The sequence below is a fragment of the Dermacentor variabilis genome, chromosome 1, assembly GCF_050947875.1.
Source record: "Dermacentor variabilis isolate Ectoservices chromosome 1, ASM5094787v1, whole genome shotgun sequence".
Lineage (NCBI taxonomy): Eukaryota > Metazoa > Arthropoda > Arachnida > Ixodida > Ixodidae > Dermacentor > Dermacentor variabilis.
The window spans coordinates 260,273,524-260,294,785 of record NC_134568.1 but is presented as its reverse complement, the minus strand read 5'-3'; the positions used below and the strand labels follow the sequence as shown (position 1 = coordinate 260,294,785).

The window sequence follows — 21,262 nt, the reverse complement described above, 5'->3', positions numbered from 1 at the left end:
GATTACCCGAAAGAGCGTGTAGGGGCATGCACAATTGTTTCTTCTGTCCCTTACGGTTTTCGTTGATGTGGGTCCCTTACGTTGTGCAGAACAGCCGGGAGAAAGGCCCTTGCTGAATCAGTGGCGCCCTTTACTGTCACGTGGTGGCTACGGCGACCCCGTCTCAGCACTTCTTGACTAGATGCCGGCCCAATCTGGCTTCACATCTGTAAGCGTGTGCATAAGCAAATGCGAGCTAACGTTTGTTCATATGATAGCGAAATATTGAAGAAAATATTGCAGGAAAGGCCAGAAAGTTTTATTATCAACATAAGCATTTAGTCGGAGCCTTTTGGAAAAAGAAAGAAAGTTGCTTATTTCAGTTCAACTGTTAATGAAATGAAGGCAGAATAGAGCATCGTATGTCATAGCATACCATAAATTTTACTTATAACCTGTTTTAAGCATAAAATGAGTTCACCCAAATACTATCGTATTAATCTCACGCTCATTGCACAATGTGACACTAAGCAGATTTTGTCGCAGTTAATTTCTCCAAATGTTCTAACGGCATGATTCCACTAAATCAGGAATTCGCATTTCGTTTAAGGTTCTAGCTGCGATGGCGTGCAAGGTAGCCGCTTGTCACTTAGTGTTTGCGCGCGCCTGTTTTACTGCTGGTTAGAGACATATGCGCCTCTTACGTCTGAACTAAAAGGCAAGCGGCGCTTCTCCTTGCAAGCAGACGACATTACACTTCGGGCACACGCAGGATCTACAAGTCACGTAATATGCAGACTAGAACAAGCCATCAATGTCATAAACTCCCGTCTCAAACAACTCGGTCTTTCCATCTCACCGGAAAAATCAGAATCTATCGTAGTTACCAGCCAAGGAGGTCACTCAGCAAACCACTACCAATGATGAATGAACCAATTTCAAGGCGCAAACCAATTCATATTCTCGGATTCCAAATCCAAGATGATGGCAAGGCTGACACATGGAATGCAAAAAAAGAAAGAAACTGCACAAAACAATTTATAAACTCAAACGACTGCTATACCATCCGGACACAAGAGTGTAATACACAGACGCATCCACGGGTACGGACCCCACAACACACTGCACGGTGACATATAATGTCGCGACCAATGCGTATACCCAAAGCCTGCACACATGTCTGCCAATCCGAACAACAGCTGCAATAGTGGCAATAACTGAAGCAATCACAGCAGCACCCCTCCCCCCCCCCCCCCCCCCCGGCACGAACACACTAGCATCCTCATTCGCGCGGACAGTCGAGCAGCCGAGCGTTCCTCACAGGAAACCTGCCGAACTACATCTACGAAACGCTACACGATGATTAACCCGCTACACCATATCATTATTAAATGGGCACCTAATTGCTGTAGCATCGAGGGAAACGAAAAGTCACACGCCCTACCCCACGGAAAAATTCCGGGACCTCCTCTCCAGTGGAGAGACGCGCTCGGTTCAACAGAATTAAAACAAACTACCTCAAATATACGACGCCTGAAAATACCAGAATGACATGAATAAGAAGTTACTGTCCCAGCTCCACCACACGCCATAACACGCGAGGCCGCTGGTACTTAGCGCCAAGCACAAACGCGTTGTCTCCCTACACAAGACATTCCTGCACTACATAGCCGGAAAAGACGGCTTCCTCAAAAGCACACGGTGCAGGGGACTCCCCAACACACTTCATACACTTTGGGACTGCCCGGGAAGTTAACACGCACTTCAATTTGTACTTAGGGCACTACAAAAAAGACCAAACGCACACTTGAGGAATGGCTGGCTGACGCAACGCCACCTAATGCGACCGCGTTAACGGAGCCCACAACGGCGCTTGGGCTCGCCGTGTAACAAGAAGCGGACCAAGCCCAATCAAGAGTCGACGCCACCGACGTCGCACCTTCGCCCCCGGTACCAGCAGCCTCTCACAACCATCCTAACTCCCAGTAGCCCTGGACGGCCGAAATGAAATAAATGTTTTCTCTGTCTTTCTCCTTGCAAGCAACTTGGCGAGCGTAACACCGTGGCTCTTCTTGCAGCACTCAGTAGCAACGTAACAAAGCCGAACGTGCAAAATCGTTAGTAAAGTGGGGTTTATACTGTGTGAAATAGGTCGCGTCCGCCTAGCTGATAATAATAATAATAATAATAATAATAATAATAATAATAATAATAATAATAATAATAATAATAATAATAATAATAATAATAATAATTAAGCGGGCGAAGGAGTAGAGGTATTAGGAAGGAAAGACGGGAAGCAAAGGTGATATGCGCAGTACACATCAATCACGCACACGGACACGTACATCTTTTATACATGATTTTTATACAAAGAGCTGTAAACTTTTATACATCATTGTGGTGCTCCACGAGACGCACTGACAGTAAACAATGTAATTACAATAAATTACAAATCACACTGAAAACTGTAATCATAAATCAGGGGAGGGCGACCCCGCGTAACATATCGGCGAACTGCCCCCAATCAGGCGTCACAGTGTGTTTTATGATACAGTGGTTCACTGATGGGGAAGATCTAGACAGTTATTCACTTTGGGTCAGCTTATGTTGTCGACAGACGCTGAGCATACGCAATTCGGAGTGGGTTGGCACTGCGAATGCCGGCTCTGCCAATCACATAAGCTATGAGTATCGCGAATTTTTTTATTTGGTATGCAATGTAGGTGCGTTTAGAAAAAAAAAACCAAGATACTAGTGTTTGCGCTGTCATTGCAGCTTTATTGCTCAGTTCCACAGTTTGTTTTTAACGTAGCAAGAATGATTCAATTGCAGAAAGAAATTTGCGCGGCGAAGGTAATTTAATGTTTCGTAATAGCACCATAAACATGAAGCGTGATAAAGAAATAATCATATCACAGCACTAACAGCGCGTGATTTATTGATAATGTGATGTACAGTCGCTGTACAGCAGGTATCTAAGCATAACGTAGCACCGGGACCCCATTGCTGACCCTGTATTGCGTCGATGTCAGACACGTTGTCATATACGGAAACGCAAACGCGCATTCCGATTGATTTCGACTTGGAATTTCAGTTAGGGTGGGCAGTACATTTTCCTGACAGCTCCATCAGAGGTAGCCTAGCGTGACTGGTTTTTTTTATTTTTGCCGTCAACGATATCTCATTTCTGTGTAGTGTCACTGTTTCTGATGAGTTAGCTTTGTCTTATCAGCCGCTCACCTCTACCTCACGGTCTGGTTGCTGAGGTCTTCCTCAGCAGTATTGTCCTGCCATCTTACATTTACGCCGACCTCGTGTCATCGTACCAAGACACTTGATTGCCATTAAGCTCTTGTTGACATAGCTATCGTATCTTATTACGTAACCAAGCCACATAACTATTCCGGCCTGAACGTTTGGCGTAATGTCCGCGAATATGGACTTATTCTGTACGAATTCTGTCCTTCCTTGATAATATCACAGTGCCATTTCGGCCCCTTCATTTTCGCCAATTACATCTTCTGCAGAAATTAATCTTATAAGATTTCTTCGTTGGAATCACTTCGGTTCCAAAAAACATTGCTGGTCGCATTTGTTGTAAAGGTGCCTCTTTAACTCGATTGATAGGGTCTTATGGCAGGACATTTCCGAAACATCCTTCCTATTCTTCGGTCTCGTCACAATACTGCAAATCACCACTCTTTGCACGTAGCCTTTTTCATCTACTGTAGGGCTATAGAACACAGACTGTATCGTACTCTTGATTGTTGCGTACCATAATTTCAAATTTGACATACGTAACTTCCAGCGCTGCGGGTCATGAACTCTGTTTTGTTCTTGCTGAACTCGAAATAACTTTCAAAATAATTTCCTCTTGTGCCCCAACTTCGATCCAGCACTTCACTTCCTTCCGAAATTGCACCGAGGACAATCTGTAGCCTTTTGAGCTGGAAAAAAAGCAAGTTCCCAACCTCAATAGTGTCCCACTGTCACATGTATGCGTTACCCAGGAAGCTGCGTCCAATCGTCCTTAAATCGCAGTACGTTTTCTTGATCTATAAGTCATATAGCTCGGGACGTTCATTTCTCTAAACGTTGTTAAGTTTGCTCACTTGGCGTTGCATCATAAGCGTTCTTCAAGCCGATGAAAACAATTTAAAGCTATCGCTGAGTGTTACTATGCATCTACGTGTCTTGCGTCAGGCTGAAGATTGCCCTTGAACTAGCTCTTTATGGCATTACTCTAAGTCATCAGGGTCGGATACTTACGTCTTACAAGTAGTGTTCCGAACGCGTCCGAATATCTTGGTGAGTAACATAGGCTTGACCCCTCTGTAGTTCTTCCAGTGGTAATATGTCACACGTCTCCTTGTTGGCGACAGTTGCCCTCTTTAACGTTTTATCTATTCTTGTTCGTAAATATCTAGCGACACGCTCTCCAGGTCGACCTCTCTTCCTTTCTTTTCATTAAAATCTACTCACTCACTGTTCGTAAATATTTGCCACGAGGTTGAGTAGAACCCCTTCTTAACGAATTTCATGCCGCTAATAGTATTCCGTCTGTTTTATGTGCTTTCCTGATTTTAATTATGTTTCAGTGCTTGCACAATCCTAGAGCATCTCACAGGATTTCATGTGTACGTTCTACATAAGGCAATCCATCTTTGTGGTTTCTTTCTATTACTGATATAATATAAGGAGATGTTGACGCACAATTTAAGGCGCCAGCTACTCCTTATCTCATGAATGGTTCCATACTACAACATACAGGGTTCAAGATTACATATCAAATAACTTTGCGATTCATGTACTGTTGGACTGTATATTTTCTATTCATCCAGTGTTCTACCGAATGTCATATTTTGTGTCACTATTTTCTCTTTTTACCCAAATTTGTTTCCTTTGCCAAGTGACAAGGAGTAGTCGGTGCCACCATACAGGCGCCAACCTCTCCTAATATTCATTTCAATAAAAAAAAGAAACGTTTCATACAATCACCAGGACTTGTCACGCAACATTTTCACAGGAAAACTACGACGTAAGAAACGCATGGCACATACAATATACAAGGTAAATGTCTCCAGAGTTATGTAGAAGAAAGTCTCAAAAATATAAACGATACTGTCGCCTGATAACACAGTCTCTAGTCAGCGGGTGGTACAGACATCGTGTAAATGCATTATCCCATATAGTCCCAGCAGAACAGTCAACATAACATAATCCACAAACACATGCATATATACAGCGACATTGAAATGAACGAAACAATAAAAGTGATAATAACGTCCAACAATGCCACTGTCTTCGAGAAAAGTCTTTAGTGCTTTTGAAGCGCTCTTCTGCAAGTACGTTGCTGGCCAAGGAACCAAAAGTTTCTTTAAACTGAAAGGTCTGCGGTCTAAATTAATTAGGGTTGATTGAAGTCGGCATCTTGGTGTGTCATGATGTGGGCAATATAGAAGGATGTGATATATATCTTCGTCTACAAATCCACAATCACATTTGGGGGTTTCCGCATGGCCAATTCTGTGTAAGAAATGCTTTGTGTACGCAGTGCCTAGCCTTAATCGATGAATAAGGGTTTCCATATTTCTGTCTAATGACAATGAAAATTTGAATTCAATAAACGGATCAATATGATATCAATCCGAGCTCTTAGAATTCTGGTCAAACCAATTGTTTCGACACATTTTGAAAGACATTGCAATAATAATAATAATAATAATAATAATAATAATAATAATAATAATAATAATAATAATAATAATAATAATAATAATAATAATAATAATCCTGGTTACGCCCACTGCAGGGCAAAGGCCTCTCCCATATTTCTCTAACTACCCCGGTCATGTACTAATTGTGGCCATGTTGTCCTTGTAAACTTCTTAATCTCATCCGCCCACCTAACTTCCTGCCGCCCCCTGCTACGCTTCCCTTCCCTCGGAATGTAGTCTGTAACCCTTAATGATCATCGGTTATCTTCCCTCCTCCTTACATGTCCTGCCCATGCCCCCCATTTCTTTTTCTTGATTTCAACTAAGATGTCACTAACTCGCGTTTGTTCCCTCACCCAATCTGCTCTTTTCTTATACCTTAACGTTACACCCATCATTCTTCTTTCCATAGCTCGTTGCGTCGCCCTCAATTTAAGTAGAACCCTTTTCGTAAGCCTCCAGGTTTCTGCCCCGTACGTGAGTACTGGTAAGACACAGCTGTTATACACTTTTCTCTTGAGGGATAATGACAACCTGCTCTTCATGATCTGAGAACGCCTGGCAAACGCACCCCAGACCATTCTTATTCTTCTGGTTATTTTAGTCTCATGATCCGGATCCGTGGTCACTACCTGCCCTAAGTAGATGTATTCCCTTACCACTTCCAGTGCTTCGCTACCTATCGTAAACTGCTGTTCTCTTCCGAGACTGTTAAACAACACTTTAGTTTTCTGCAGATTAATTTTCAGACCCACCCTTCTGCTTTGCCTCTCCAGGTCAGTGAGCATGCATTGCAATTGGTCTCCTGAGTTACTAAGCAAGGCAATATCATCAGCGAATCGCAAGTTGCTAAGGTATTCTCCATCAACTTTTATCCCCAATTCTTCCCACTCCAGGCCTCTGAATACCTCGTGTAAACATGCTGTGAATAGCATTGGAGATATCGTATCTCCCTGTCTGACGCCTTTCTTTATAGGGATTTTGTTGCTTTCTTTGTGGAGGACTACGCTGGCTGTGGAGCCGCTATAGATATCTTCCAGTATCTTTACATATGGCTCATCTACACCCTGATTCCGTAATGCCTCCATGACTGCTGAGGTTTCGACTGAATCAAACGCTTTCTCGTAATCAATGAAAGCTATATGTAAGGGTTGGTTATATTCGGCACATTTCTCTATCACTTGATTGATAGTGTGAATATGGTCTATTGTTGAGTAGCCTTTACGGAATCCTGCCTGGTCCTTTGGTTGACAGAAGTCTAAGGTGTTGATGATTCGATTTGCGATTACCTTAGTAAATACTTTGTAGGCAACGGACAGTAAGCTGATGGGTCTATAATTTTTCAAGTCTTTGGCGTCCCTTTTCTTATGGATTAGGATTATGTTAGCGTTCTTCCAAGATTCCGGTACGCTCGAGGTTATGAGGCATTGCGTATACAGGGTGGCCAGTTTCTCTAGAACAATCTGACCACCATCCTTCAACTGAGGTATTCTCCCTTAACTCTTATCCGCAATTCTTCCCAATCCAGTTCTCTGAATACCTCGTGTAAACACGCTGTGAATAGCACTGGAGAGGTCGTATCTCCCTGCCTGACGCCTTAAATTTATTGGGATTTAGTTGCTTTCTTTATGGAGGACTACGGTGGCTGTGGAGCCGCTATAGATATCTTTCAGTATTTTTACATACGGCTCGTCTACACCCTGATTCCTTAATGCCTCCATGACTGCTGAGGTTTCGACTGAATCAAACGCTTTCTCGTAATCAAAGGAAGCTACATATTGTCCTTATAATGCAGCGTAATTCATTCTTTGATATTGGGAACGGAACCTCATCATCTTTGAGGTGTGCTTGTCGTGCTGCTTCATGGGGGACTGTGTTGCCAGGAATTTTACAATGCCTTGGTATCCACTGGAATGCTATTACATGTTTCACTTCGCTTGCCTTTGTGAGGTCTTCAAGTGTTTCGCATATTATATTATCACTGAATGTTTTCCCTTTTGTGCTGCAGAGTGATGTTAGAGCCGGCTGTGAATCGCTGAAAATTTAGCCATTTTTGCGCATCTCTTACTGATAATATAAATTTTATCGCACATAGGATTGCGAACAGTTGAGCCGTTGTGGACGAAGTCGCACGAGATAACTCAAATGATTCTTGTTTGTTGAGGTGCGGTATAATGAATGATGATGTTGAAGAGGTTGCTGTACTGGAGCCAACTGTGTAGACGTGTGTGTATCCTGAATACCGCATATATGTCTGGTAAAGTGCTAGTTGTTGAGCAGCTTGTATGAACACGTCTCTTTTTCTGAATATCCCGTCTACTGACAATTCCACTTTTGAAAGTGTAAGCAGCCATGGAGGATATTCGACGTCTGAGTTCCAAAATTCATTTCTTGGCAGTCATTCATTCACCGCATGTAGCGATTTGCAAACTAGCCCTCCCGCCTCTTTCTACTTTATCAAATTATTTGCACTACTAGCTAGCTCCCATGATATTCATTTGGAGTACGATGGCCGTTGTTTGCCTCCAGCGGCTTTTAGTGACATTGTATACGTTTTCTTCCTTGCGCATTTTAAAAAAAATTTCAGCTGCCAGTAGATCTCTTCGTGCGCCTTGGATCTTACTTGCGACACTTTCCTAACTGCGCGGCTCTTATATATTTAGTGAACAATTATGTTTTATAGCGTGCGCGCCACGTGAAACTTTCTTACCTCGTCTTTCTCTTTCATCGCTGTTGGTGGACATCTTTTGGCCATCACGCAACTTGAAATTTTCTTCGCTTTTCCAGGTCTTGCCACAGATTTTTCTCATGACTTCCTTACTAGATAGCGTTTATTAGTTCATACTATTCTAACACGTTATTAGGGCTCGCACGCATGTTGTTTGCAAAACGGCATTCTTGAATCTCTGCCATATTTCGACACATTCAAGCCTGAAGCGTTTGGGCCTCTTTACATTGCTCGCTCTTTCTTTCGTGTCCTTTCTTTCTTTTTTGTTAAATGACTGCTTTCTTCATTTTAAAGTGCATAAGGAGTAGGTGCTTTATGTAACCCACAAGTTCTCTTGCGACGACCTTGTACTCCTGGACCTTAAGTGCCTCCTTGCCGTTTAGAATAGTTAATCTGTGCACTTCATCCTCTCGTAAGTGACAACGGTCAGTGAACCTTCAGTGATAACGTGTTTGTTAGCTTCAACGTGCTCGTTCAGGTCCTCTCCGACGACATGCTCTCAGTATCCAGCTCCCTCAGTGCCTTGTCCTTAACGATACGGAAGACTCCTTTCTCCTCACACTATCTTTTTTTTCAGCTTGCGGGCCGTACGTGCTGATAACATTCGCAAGTTCGCCCACATCTGGCGCCACTGCGATCATTGCGTAATTCTTGTCATTTGAGCCCGCAAGATCAATCGAATTACATCTAAAAAAATCAGCACTATTGATCACCCAGAACGGATCTGTAGAGAGCTTGCTACTGTTCGGTTAAGCGTTTCATAATGCGCCACAAAAAAAAGTGTCCGACGATACTCCCTAGTGCGAAACTTGAGTGCAGCTGTATACGTGTTTTCATTTCGCGATATATTGAGGCAATGAATTTGAGACCGAAATCACCGCACCGAGCGGCAATGTGCCAGTGCCGTCAGCGCCTTCGCAGAGGAAGGGGCAGTATGGGAACGCGTCGGAGCATCGGGGCCAGCTGTGGAAGAAGACGACGACGAAGGCACGAGCAGTGGCACGAGCGCGTTCGTGCGGTTACTCCGAGGGACGCCGACGCTCAACCCAGGAGCGGGATTTGCGCTAAGACATTTTCACCGCGATGGTGTTAAGGGTTCCGCGTCGCAGAAAGTACGGCGTCGGCGTCTGGCGCCGTATATGTATATGCCACGCCTTGCTATATGACATGCGGTATATGGGGGTTACATTGCCTCACTATTCTATCACTAAAGTTGCTCATACGTTGTCTGACATTCTTGACAAAGTTATTGCTCGGAGTTTTGGGAATGACAGCCCACAAATAAATGTCGTGAAACAAAACACCGATAGCGCACGCATTTTATGGTAAATCTTCTCAGACTAAAACATTAAAAGTGCGAAACAGTAACAGAAACCTGAAAATGATGCAATTTTTTTGGCGCGGTTGTGCACGATCTCCGCGATCGGCCCGCGCAAGAGGCCGCGTTTCTACCAGAAAGCTCGCCTTCGTGCATAGCGTTTGATGCCAGCGTTTCCCGGTGAACATTACGGTTACATAAGCTGCAGTTGCCGAGAGGCGTGAGAAGCTGTCAGGGATCTATGAATGCTATCGAGTTCCACTTTTAAAGGCGAAGCTCAAGCGTCCTCCAATTTCTGTTTTCGTATGCGCATACGGTCGCATCCGTCGCGCGAAGCCCTTCTCTAGAACGTCTTGAACATAGTACGTGAAATTCACCGATGAATAGTTCTATAAATTTATTCTTCGGCTTGTCCTTCACGTAATGAAAGTGAACGTGGGTGCGAAAAACTTGTATAAGCAGCAGAGCTAGCATTCATAAAACGTATCTTGCTTTCTTCACTTTCCTTGTCAACGAGCGTTTTCTCATTGGCTAACGTTCGGGTGCCCGCCGCTCATGAGAAGGCACTGTCGATAACAACACGGTAGCTGCAACGACGGTTAATCTCGGACGTCACTTACTTGGGAAAAGTTTTGACATTAGTAAGTGTCGTCCAAGATTGGCCGTCGCTGCAGTGATCCTGCCGTTATCAACTGTGCGATCTCATGAGCGGCGGGCGCCCGAACGTTAGCCAATGAGAAAACGCTGATTGACAAGGAAAGTGAAGAAAGAAAGATACGTTTTATGAATGGCTTCAAGCGTTGCTTGAGCGGGCAGATAGAGAAGCCACGGGAAGGTAAGCGAGATAGCACCGACAAGGTGCGCATGTTAGGCCGCTGTACCGTGCAGGTGCCTATTCCTGCGAAATATATAGTGCGCTATATAGTCGTCTGTTTACTGCTACTACATTTGTAGGATAAACGCATCGGAAACAGAACTCGCAGGTAGGGCTTATGAACGAGCGTGTTAATATACGTTTACTATGGCGCTTCTCGCAGGCGCGTAGCGCATTTCTTGAAGCATGGCCCACCCTCCCGAGGCTGCATATAGCAAGAATTCCGCACCTTAATGATTTGGCCCTAGCGAAATGATGGCCAAACGGAACCTGCATTCCGCCACTATACGCTAACCTCAATGTCAGTTGTGTAGATCAGGGAGTTAATCCCCGTAGTATAATTTCGATCAGTTTCGAGAGCGAACTAGCATGAAAACCATTCTGACGTCGGGTATTTCCAGACATACGATTGTGACGGCATTTCTAAAGAACGCGCCTGCCATAGATATCTGACAACTATGCGATACCAGTATAAATGCTCCAAGGTCAACGACTAAGACGCAATGTTTATTGCTTGCTTTTAGCCAGCAATTACATCCTTGGTACTATCGCTGCAGCTCGAAAGGCCCACCGTGACAAACTGTGTGGGTGAAATTGTTAGAATGGCCTAGCGCTCAGTGCTCTTTTCCTGTCAAACTTTATAGGAGAAGACAAACGCCACGTACATATATCGCTAGCAAAAGAAAGAAAGATAGGCACTGAAGGGGAAATATGGTGGATGGAAAGGTTGACCCTACGTTGACATGGCTATTACAAAGCTTCAAGAGTTGCTTGAGCGGGCAGATAGAGAAACCAAGGAAAGGTGGGTGAGATAGTACCGACAAGATGCGCATGTTAGGTCGGCATACGGTGCAGGCGCCTATTCCTGCTAACTATATAGTGCGCTATAGTCGTCTGCTTACTGCTACCACCGCGCATTGTTTGTGATAGCAGTTTCGCTTTGTTGCAACGGCAACGGTGCCTGTTTATGCTGACGCTCGGCAACAGCTTCTGCTGGGCGGTGCCAAAACTCGATGTCACATCTGCAATGCTGCTACAGTGGGCGTCATCAGGTGCTGGAGCTATTGGCGCAGCATATAGGGGAGAGTGCAAGCTAATATTCTTTTTTCAGCGACCGCTCCAGACAACAATAGCGACCGCGCCATACTGCTGCACATACCGCCGCTGAGCAGATGTTTACGGTTCATTCACATGCTCAGATTAAGACGAGGCCCCTATCGTGGGCAGGCGTGTGCAAGCGCACGACGCCACTGCGGCACTTATCTGCGTGGAAGCAGCTCAGCTTTGTGTATGTGCAGCTACACAACATGCTCTGCCGGCGAGCTCCGTTGCAACATATGTATTGTATAGTAGTTCATTCCGATCCCGCGAAAGTCTTCACCGTGTTGATGGCGTGCACAGGTAGATTAAAGTCGAGCTAAAAATAGTTTCGAACGGGAACTTGCGTATTACGCGAGCAAATGTTCGCCCTTTAGGCTTGTCAGTGTGTAGTCCTAGATTCTGCACTTTGAATCCAACCTTTTTAAAATGAATCCATTCCTAATGAAGCACTTAAACAATTATATTCTGGGGCTTTACATGCCCGAACCACAATTCGATTACGATACACGCTGTAGTGGAGGACTCCGGAATAATATTGATCCCCTAGGGTTTTTTACCGTGCACCTAAATCTAACTACGCAAGCATTTTTTTTTTTTTTTGCAATCCGCCCCCATCGGAATGTGGGCATCGCGGCGGGGGTCGAACTCGTGACCTCGATCAGGCTCAGCAGCGCAACGCCATAGCCACTGGGCTGACGTGGCGGGTGCTATGAAGCACTTTTTCCTGAATACTTTCGATGAAAGGCATCAAACAATGCCTGTGCACTGTTTGACTTCACCCATTTATATGGTAGTCCTTATTAAACCATTCATTACCGTGCTTCTCAACCTACGACCACGTGACGGGATTCAACACAAGAACGCGCGCCCATCTGTCTTCTCCGCGCGCACTGTAAGCATCACATGTTGAGTTTGCATGCAGAGCCCTTTTACATGTGGCGGCAGAATTGAAATTGTGCCGCAAGGTGATTTCCAGTAGGAAGCAGCCACGGAAGTACTGAAGATGTACTGTTAGGTACAGCTGCAGAGCTGGAAAAACAGCGACATACAATATCAGGAGGAGCGGCGACAGCGAACATGAGAGCTTGTCTAAGCTATACCTGGTCACTGTAAAGGAGAATTGTGTGTATCGCTATGATGCAAAGAGGAATTGAGACGTCAGAGACAGCGCTTGTGAAATCGCTTGCGCCACAAAAGACTAGAATTATGCCGTCAAGGGGGGAGGACGATACGGCGCGTGCTCTGGAGACGCTGCTTTGTTACCCTGGCTCACAAGGGCTTGAGGGAAAAGTGTACCACATGTCCCACGCAACTTGTAACAATATTTAACAAATATATGAAAGTGCCACGTAACTGGACAGAACCAAGGTAATGTTTATCGTCGCTTGGAACAAGTCAGACTATTGTTAAAGTATTTCGCCTATTTAAATAATTAGTTATTATTAATTAATTACCTTCATCTTCTATTCAGAGCAATAGTGTCAATAAGAGAATTGTAGACCATACTGAAAAATTCCCGATCCAGCTTTGTGTTCCTCAATACCAGCGTCATAAAAGTTTTCCAAGCGTGAAAGAAAGCCCGCGAGATACGGAAAGGTGCGGCGATCCGCCTGCTGAAGTGCGTGGCTTAACGTAAAAAAGGGCGAGGGAGAGAGTAAACTTCCACCTAACTAGTCGCATTATCTGCGGAAATTCACCGGCAATAATAATGACAAAATATGAATTTCGTAAATGTCCCTCATAAGAACACACAATGTAGAGACCCAGCTATGTGAAACCGGGGCGACGCTGCTTGGTTATCTCTGTGCCTGCGGCCACACCTATTTCATTCTGCTTCATCACTTTTATCGACAATTGTTCTACTTCGCTCCCGTGCTAGGCGGATCACTTATGTGCCACGCGAAACGGCGCGATCTGCGTGTTGGAAACGCACTGAGCGGGCTTGTGGGCATGGCCTTAGCGCGGCTCAATCCATACTGTTGCCGCGAAGCTTATCATTGCCTCTTGCTCTGCATGTCTTTACATGATATTGTAAGCGGTATCCTGCATATCGCTCCCTCACCTCGGTGCTGTCGGTTTGGTCACCCTTGACTGAATGTTGCCGAGGCAAATAAAACGCTACCGAAACAGTAAGAACATACACAAGGGTTTCGGAGTTTTTAATACTCCAGGCTAAATAAGAAAATTGACCCTGTGAAATCAATTCCACATAGAATAGGCTGCAATATGCCGCCTCCATGGAAGTTTCTTCACAGAAGACACCAGTGATTAAGGCAAATGAATGTCGCGAGCAGTTGCCTGATATCATTGCTGGCAGCAGACTTGCAATTTCGCCGCATAGTACCCCCGTGCGACCCTTCCACATATACTTTACCCGTGCAAATGCAGCAGGTGCCACGAACCACACGCCTAACGTCTGCAGGGAGACCACCGTAAAGTATGACGTATAGGGAAAGTACAGTTCGTGCCATTGCGCATTAAACAGATTGTTTGGTCGAAGTATCCGCGATTTTGTGGGCTTTACAAGCCCCTCGACTTATTTGGGCTTGACCGCTATTCACTTGTTCGCTCGACTACACCTGGTCTCCCCTGTCGGGACTGTGAGCTTGGAGTGATATTAATGGCGAGCGGCGTGGGGAAAGTGGTCGTGAAATTTGGAGAGTCGAGCTAGTATGAAATCGAAGAGAGAGAGAGAGAGAGAGAGAGAGAAACGGAAAGGCAGGGAAATGAAGTTGCAGCCAATGTAGTTATAAAGTTAGTGCAACCGTTTTGCCGAGTGATATCAAACGTTCTACAACTTAGCTACAAACATCCTACGCTACCGCTAGCTCTACCATTAAGTTACGGAATCCTTTCTTATAGAGGTTGTCCGCGCGTCGACTCCACTTCAATGCTGTGCCCGTTTGCTTCGTTCAGGTTCACTCGTCCCGTTCCTTGCCCGGCAGATCTACAGACTTTATTGCGAGCCACGGCTTTTCTCCGCCGCACCGAAGGAGCCACGAGAATGTCTCCAGCACCGACAGCTCAAATGTCCACGTACAGGTGAGCGATCACAAAGATACGTTCAGTCTTTCTTCTCCTGTTTTCGCGTTAGTCAAGGGGCGGAGATTTCTAGGGTTGAACCATGTTTCGCGACATATCTTCGAAAAACCGAGCGCTTCCGGACTTGCATTCGTTTACCGAAACATAGACTTGCACGAAAATATATTTTGGCTACAACACCAGCGAAGTTTGCTGCCGCCGCCGCCGCCGCTTTCATGACCAGATCAACGACGTTTGTACGTTCTCGTGTTTTTTTTTCAATATGCTTATACATCGCACGCACGCATCGCACCGCAGTTATAACCTTTATTGCCTTCATTTTCCACATGTGGTGCAAGATAAGTGTCTTTTTGTTTGTTTTTTCAGATATCGGACATTGCCGGCGACGAAGATATTGTAGCAATAACGTACTTTCTGAAGATATGCAAGTCAACTATATTGAAGCCATACTCCATCATTCTGCAATTGGTAAGGCGCCACCGACAGTACAAATGATGGAATAACTTATCCAAGGTCGTAAATTATGTGACCGAAACAAAAAGCAGTCACTACAAATCCAAGAAGACGTGCAAACTAACTAAAATTTGGACTAACGGCCACATAAGTTCGGACTGAACAAAAGAAATGATTGGTTCAGTGTAACTATAACTGCTTAAGTGCTTTACACGCTGGCTCGCTTTACACGGTGTCTCCTAGCGAAAGGTGCGAATGTCACATTTCTGGAAGATGTTGCAATGATACTTGCGTTACTACACTCATATTGTTTCGATTCAGTATGGTACACTACTGATTATTACACAACAACGTAATTTTAAAAGAGAATAAAACTATATCGAAAAATTTTAAACATTGCACGGGCATGGCAAAAGTATAGCAGCTTTATATTGAGGAAATCAGTGGCTAACATAACTATACCCCCTAATTAAGTCTCCGTATCTTCATTAACGCGTATATTTTTATGCATCTTGATATCCCTGTTATTTTATTCTTGCTGTTAACTCTATTCCGAAGATGAGTCCGTTCCTAGGAGAACGCAGAACATGTTCTACGCGGAACATGTACTCACGAACTGGCAGAAGTATTAGCTAGAGATAGAGATAGAAAAAAACAAGAATTGTCTTTATTTAATTCATGATGTTATAGCGTCGGGTCATCCGTGTACGGAAGAGATAACGCACTGGGGTCGCACTATATAGAAGTTGCCTGGACCATAAAAAAACCGCTTGATTGCAGTGATCTATTCATAAAGCCTTAACAACCTTTTGATTGAAAGTCATATTGTGTCCACATGTTCACACTTGGTATGTTTTTTCGTTAGTTTTTATTGTCATTATTTTGTTGGTTTCATTGATTTACGGCTTAAAAGACGATATTGTACTACATCAGGTCAAGCAGATGTTTCTTTGATTTTGCAAGTGGCTTCGCTAGGTAGTGTTCGTTATTCGTGTCCAGGAACATCAATTTCGACTGTTTTGAGCTTCTCGTGGCAGTTATCACTGGCCTTTGCACAGTCGCGATGTGTGCAGGACACGCTGTTTTGTTTCCTTAATTTTTTTTGTTCAGCTGACTGTCCTCGCACGTTTGCAACGACTGCTTTACTGCGGTAATGCGTTCTTCTTGTGTGTACCATTGTTTTTTCATTAAACAATCCATACTAGCTTCTTCAGAAGCCGCTGATAAGATATTTGACATTTCTATCTACATTCCTATACATAATTTAATCTATGTACCATGTCTTCTGATTTTTTCGCAGGTAGCATGGCGTAAGTTTCGCAAAGACAACCCTACGCGTCACCACCTGTCATGGAGGATCATGAATGTCCTGTACCCAGCAATTATCCTGATGCTGCTGCTTTTTTATGCGGCTCTTCAGGGACTGGCCTGCCCTGGACGTCTAGAATTCAAAACAATGAAAGCCGTAAGTTTTGACGAAGCAATTTTTTTTATAGACCCCAGTGACTGCGCGGGATGAGGCACGGATGATCAGCATAAGAAATCCCGGTGCTTATGAGTTTAAACTGCCGTTATGGTTATAGTTAAGTGCCTTTGGTTCGCAGCACCTTCAATAAAAATAACTGTTTCGGAATAGGCAAGATGGCTTCAATATACAGAGTCGCTGAGTCGAACATTTCATTGCCGTCAGAGCAAAACAATCACTTGTGATCATGAAAGCAGAGTAGTGGAGAATCCAGAGTACAATTATTTACGTAACGTGGACTGCTGGATGCTTAATTATACCGGGTGTCCTAGCTAACTTTAGCCAGAGTTTAAATATGCATGCGCATGCCACGTACCTGGACAGAACCAAGGTAATGTTGTTTGCCGTCACTTCGGGATACTCAGATTATTTTTAATGCGAAGCTTTCTATGTCTCACTGATTCGTCCGTGAGCGCCGAAAGCGCACTGCAGGAAAGCCAACTTACACATCTGCGTAGAACACTACAGTTTAAATTCGCAGTACCGCGCCAGCTTCGACTGGCCGGCCGGTCAGTGCCTGATAACAGCGCGAAACGACGAGCTCAGCAAGAGTAGCGCATGCGTGCAAAGTACCCTGGGAGCGCAAGTTGCGTCTGCTAGGCATGACGCCACCCCTGTCGCGATTAATTGAGCTTCCCTGCTTATCGGAGACAGCAAGCGGGCGTGAATACCGGCTCCGTTTCAGGATCTGGAAAATACAATCCTAAAAAAGTATTCAAATCACATATGCATATCGTCAAGTCGCTAAGCATTTCTTGGGTGCGGTGCGTGGTCGTTGGCTTTGGGCTTTGACTTTGATCCAGTTTGCATTGGGGGAAAGCTTTCCGTTGAACCATCTTTCTTTAAAAAAGGGGGCATTGGTTTGTTTATTATGCTTCATTTGATAATTAGTCTTAATTAATTAATCAGCTTCTCACATATTATAGTTAGATTAAAAGTGTCAACGAGAAAATTGTAGGGCGAAATGAACAGCTCCCGGTACAGCTTTCTGTTGCTCAACGCGTGCCACATAAAAAATTTTTCTGAGCGTGAAGGGAGCCTGCAAATGCACCCAAAATTGCCGCGCGACTGGCCGCTCGAGGCACATTGCGTGTATTCGCGGGCTTCTTTCACGTTCAGAAAAAAACACTTTTATGCAGCAAGTATTGAGCAACACAAAGCTGTATCAGCAGTTGTTAATGTCGCTCTACAATTTTCTCATTGACACTTTTCATCTAACTATAATATTTGAGAAGTTGAATTATTAAGTAAGACTAATTATGTAATTAGGCGGAACGCAATAAAGAAATTGAGTATCTCCAAGCGACGGCAAACAACATTACCTTGGTTCTGTCCAGCTACGTGGCATTCGCATACCTTTAAGCTCTGCCTAAAGTTAGCTGGGACAACTTGTATATATAAGGAGAGAAAGGAAACCGAGGGACTGGATTTTTGTAATAATCACCATGTAATGGTCAACATACAATGAACCCAAGGAAAGCATTGGGGAAGTTAGCTGCGGTTGAAACTTATGTATAGAAAATAATAAAGAAACGGGAAATGAAAGTTAACGAAGCGGACGTCCACTTTCATCTCCCTTTTCATCATTATATTCTATACATCATTTTCAACCCCAGCTAATTTCCCCGATGATTTCCTTGGGTTGATTGTCTGTCGGCTTCTATTTCTTGAACTATATATATATATATATATATATATATATATATATATATATATATATATAGTTGAGGACATAGAAGCCAACAGACATATATAGTTCGACAAATAGAAGCATGTAGGAAAAATAACAATACTATAGTAGTGACGTTTCGGCTGGGGCCCGGCCTTCATCAAGAGTCTTGATGAAGGCCGGACCCGGGCCGAAACGTCAGTAAAGTCAGCAAAGGCCTCGTATCCGGCAGCATTGACGCCTTCAGTTAGCATGTGTGGGTTTATTAACCAGTTGCCTTCACCTAAAAAGATCACGTCTACACGTGACGCCTGCGAGAAAAAAGGACGTTCCACATCTGCCGTCAATGCTGTGAGTAGTGGCGCTGGTTAATACTCCCAGGGTTAGTTCCAGTAGATAAACATAAATACCTCAGGAAGTATATGGGAAAATGGTGCCACTGTCGCTCAATTGGTAAGAGCATCGCACGTATTGTAGCGAAGTGACGCAGCCGTTAGATATCTGACGCATCAACTCACCAGGGAGACGGAAGATGAATGGGGATGAGCTCTGGCAGGGGCAAGTCCAAATCCGCAGGTACGACGACGAGAGTAGCATTTGAACAACTAGATTTATTCTCTTGGTATTTACCTTAAGTTTAAACTGTACAAAATATCTACAAGCAAAACGATGTCATACCCGTCGTCGTCGGCCTGCCTGACCGGCCTGGTCTCCCCTGGTGAAGATGCGCCGTCTGCTGCTGTCTACTTGCTCACCCTAAACTACTCCAAACTATTCCTTAAATAAGTTTCCCCAGCATCCAAGAGACACTTTTCTCCACCAATGGGCTACTTCGTTACTCCGACCAATCAGGCAAACCGACATCATCCAATAAGCGGCAGAGTTCAAGGGGTCAAGAAATGGTCGCGTCAACACTCCTTACACAAAAGCACTCTGACCATAACTAATTGGCCTTTGACAGCCGAGCGTGAGAAGACGACGCGACATGTGCAGGTGTGACGTCAGGTGCGGCGGGGGCGGCGGCCGCGCGGCAGCACTGTCCGCGGCGCCGTCGAGGTCATTTGTGTACAAAGGTTTGCCGCGCGTCAAGGACCCCACAAAATTCCCCGAAAGACAGCAAAGAGGGCCGCGGTACACTCTCTTCGCGACACCTCCCCCCTACGAAAAAGAGTGTCCCACTCGTTACAAATCATTACTACAAAACCAAATTAACAACTTAAACACGTACAAATTAAAAACGTACATTTGGGGATTCATATAGGAAAACTGAAGTATCCGTAAGAAAAGGGAACATCACATAAAACAAAACAACAAACACGTTTTTAACAAAATGGAAACAAAATGCACAAGACAAGAAACAAAGTTCATTCGCGCGCGCTACACAATAAAATTAACAATGAAGGTTATTCGCTTGCGTTGTGATACACATCAGTGTCCGTGTCGTAAGCAGTGATAGTTCTCGGATCGGCCTCGTTGTGGAATGTCTTCCAGTCGGAGTAAAGTTCAGTCCCATCGTCCGAGTCTTCTACGACGCGCACTCTTTCACAAGTCTCTGTCTCGTACACACGATCACTACGCGAACCGCACTCGCGCACACCACCATTCAAATCGCACTCGCGCACAGCACCACTTGGATCACACACCTCCTCTCGATGTCCGTCAACAGACTCGTCGTCCGCGTCGTCATTATCCGAGCACTGTCTGACGTGGCACGGTTTTAAGCGCGCAACATTAACAACGTCGCGTTTTTTGCCAGTTCTATCCACTACCTCCCAGTTGTTCTCGCCGATTCGCCTAACAAGACGGAAAGGCCCGTGGTACCGGTGAAGGAGTTTTGTTGTCTTTCCCCGAGCTCTGAAGGGAGTCCATAAATACACCAAGTCCCCCGCATGGTAGACTGCACTACGTCGTTTAGCGTCGTAACTACGTTTGTTCTTTACTTGCTGACGCCTCTCCCGTTCGGTCACTAGCTCGCGAGCACGCTGCAGCCGGAGGGCCACTTTCCTGGCGTCCAGTGTGCAGTCGAAACCGCGTTCCGCGCCTAGCGCTACATCTATAGGAAGTGTGGGCTCATGTCCGTGAAGAAGAAAGAATGGGGTGAACCCGGTGGTCTCGTGGGTAGAAGAATTGTATGCAAAGAGCACGTACGGAAGAAATTCGTCCCAGTCGCGATGGTGCGAAGAAACGTACATGCTGAGCATATCGGCCAACGTGCGGTTGAAGCGCTCGCACAAGCCGTTTGCTTGAGGATGGTACGCTGTAGTAGGGGCATGCTCGCTACCTATAATTCGGAAAATTTCTTCAGTCAGGTTGGCGACAAAATGCTGCCCTCGATCTGTTATCACTTTTTCTGGTGCCCCATGGCGTAAGACAATTTGCTCGACGAAGGCTTTAGCAGCTTCTGCAGCAGTGGCCACTGGACACGCGACAGCCTCGACCCATTTCGTGTGGTAGTCAGTAACCACGAGGATGTAGCGGTTTCCTGTTTTGCTTTTAGTGAAAGGGCCAACAAAATCCATGCCCACTTGTTGGAAAGGGCGACCTGCAGGTGGGATCGGCTGGAGAAAACCGGTCGGCTTTCCGGGTGGTAGCTTTCGCGTCTGACAGTCAGGGCAGGAGAGGACATACTTGGTGACGTGGCAAAACATCTTTGGCCAGAAATAGCGGCTGCGAATTTTCTCCCATGTGCGCTTGACACCGAGGTGGCCTGCCGTGATGTCGTCATGGCAGTGCCTCAGAACCTCCGATCTCAAACACTTGGGGACAACGAGTGCTGCGCGATCTTCCTGAAAGCCTTTCGCTCTTCTGTATAACACACCACCGATCAAGCGAAAGCTCCGTGCCGTTCTTTTC

General features: G+C 45.0%; 1 protein-coding gene across 2 annotated transcripts in view; it reads left to right on the top strand.

Moving 5' to 3' along the window:
- Nucleotides 1-21,262, top strand: part of LOC142563438 (uncharacterized) — a 97,332-nt gene that overhangs the window by 19,262 nt on the left and 56,808 nt on the right. For both annotated transcript variants that reach the window (XM_075673999.1, XM_075673995.1), the window contains exons 2-4: nt 14,637-14,762; nt 15,129-15,230; nt 16,516-16,680. In XM_075673999.1, the coding sequence (XP_075530114.1) occupies nt 14,637-14,762; nt 15,129-15,230; nt 16,516-16,680 (393 nt within the window). The remainder of the gene's footprint in view (nt 1-14,636; nt 14,763-15,128; nt 15,231-16,515; nt 16,681-21,262) is intronic.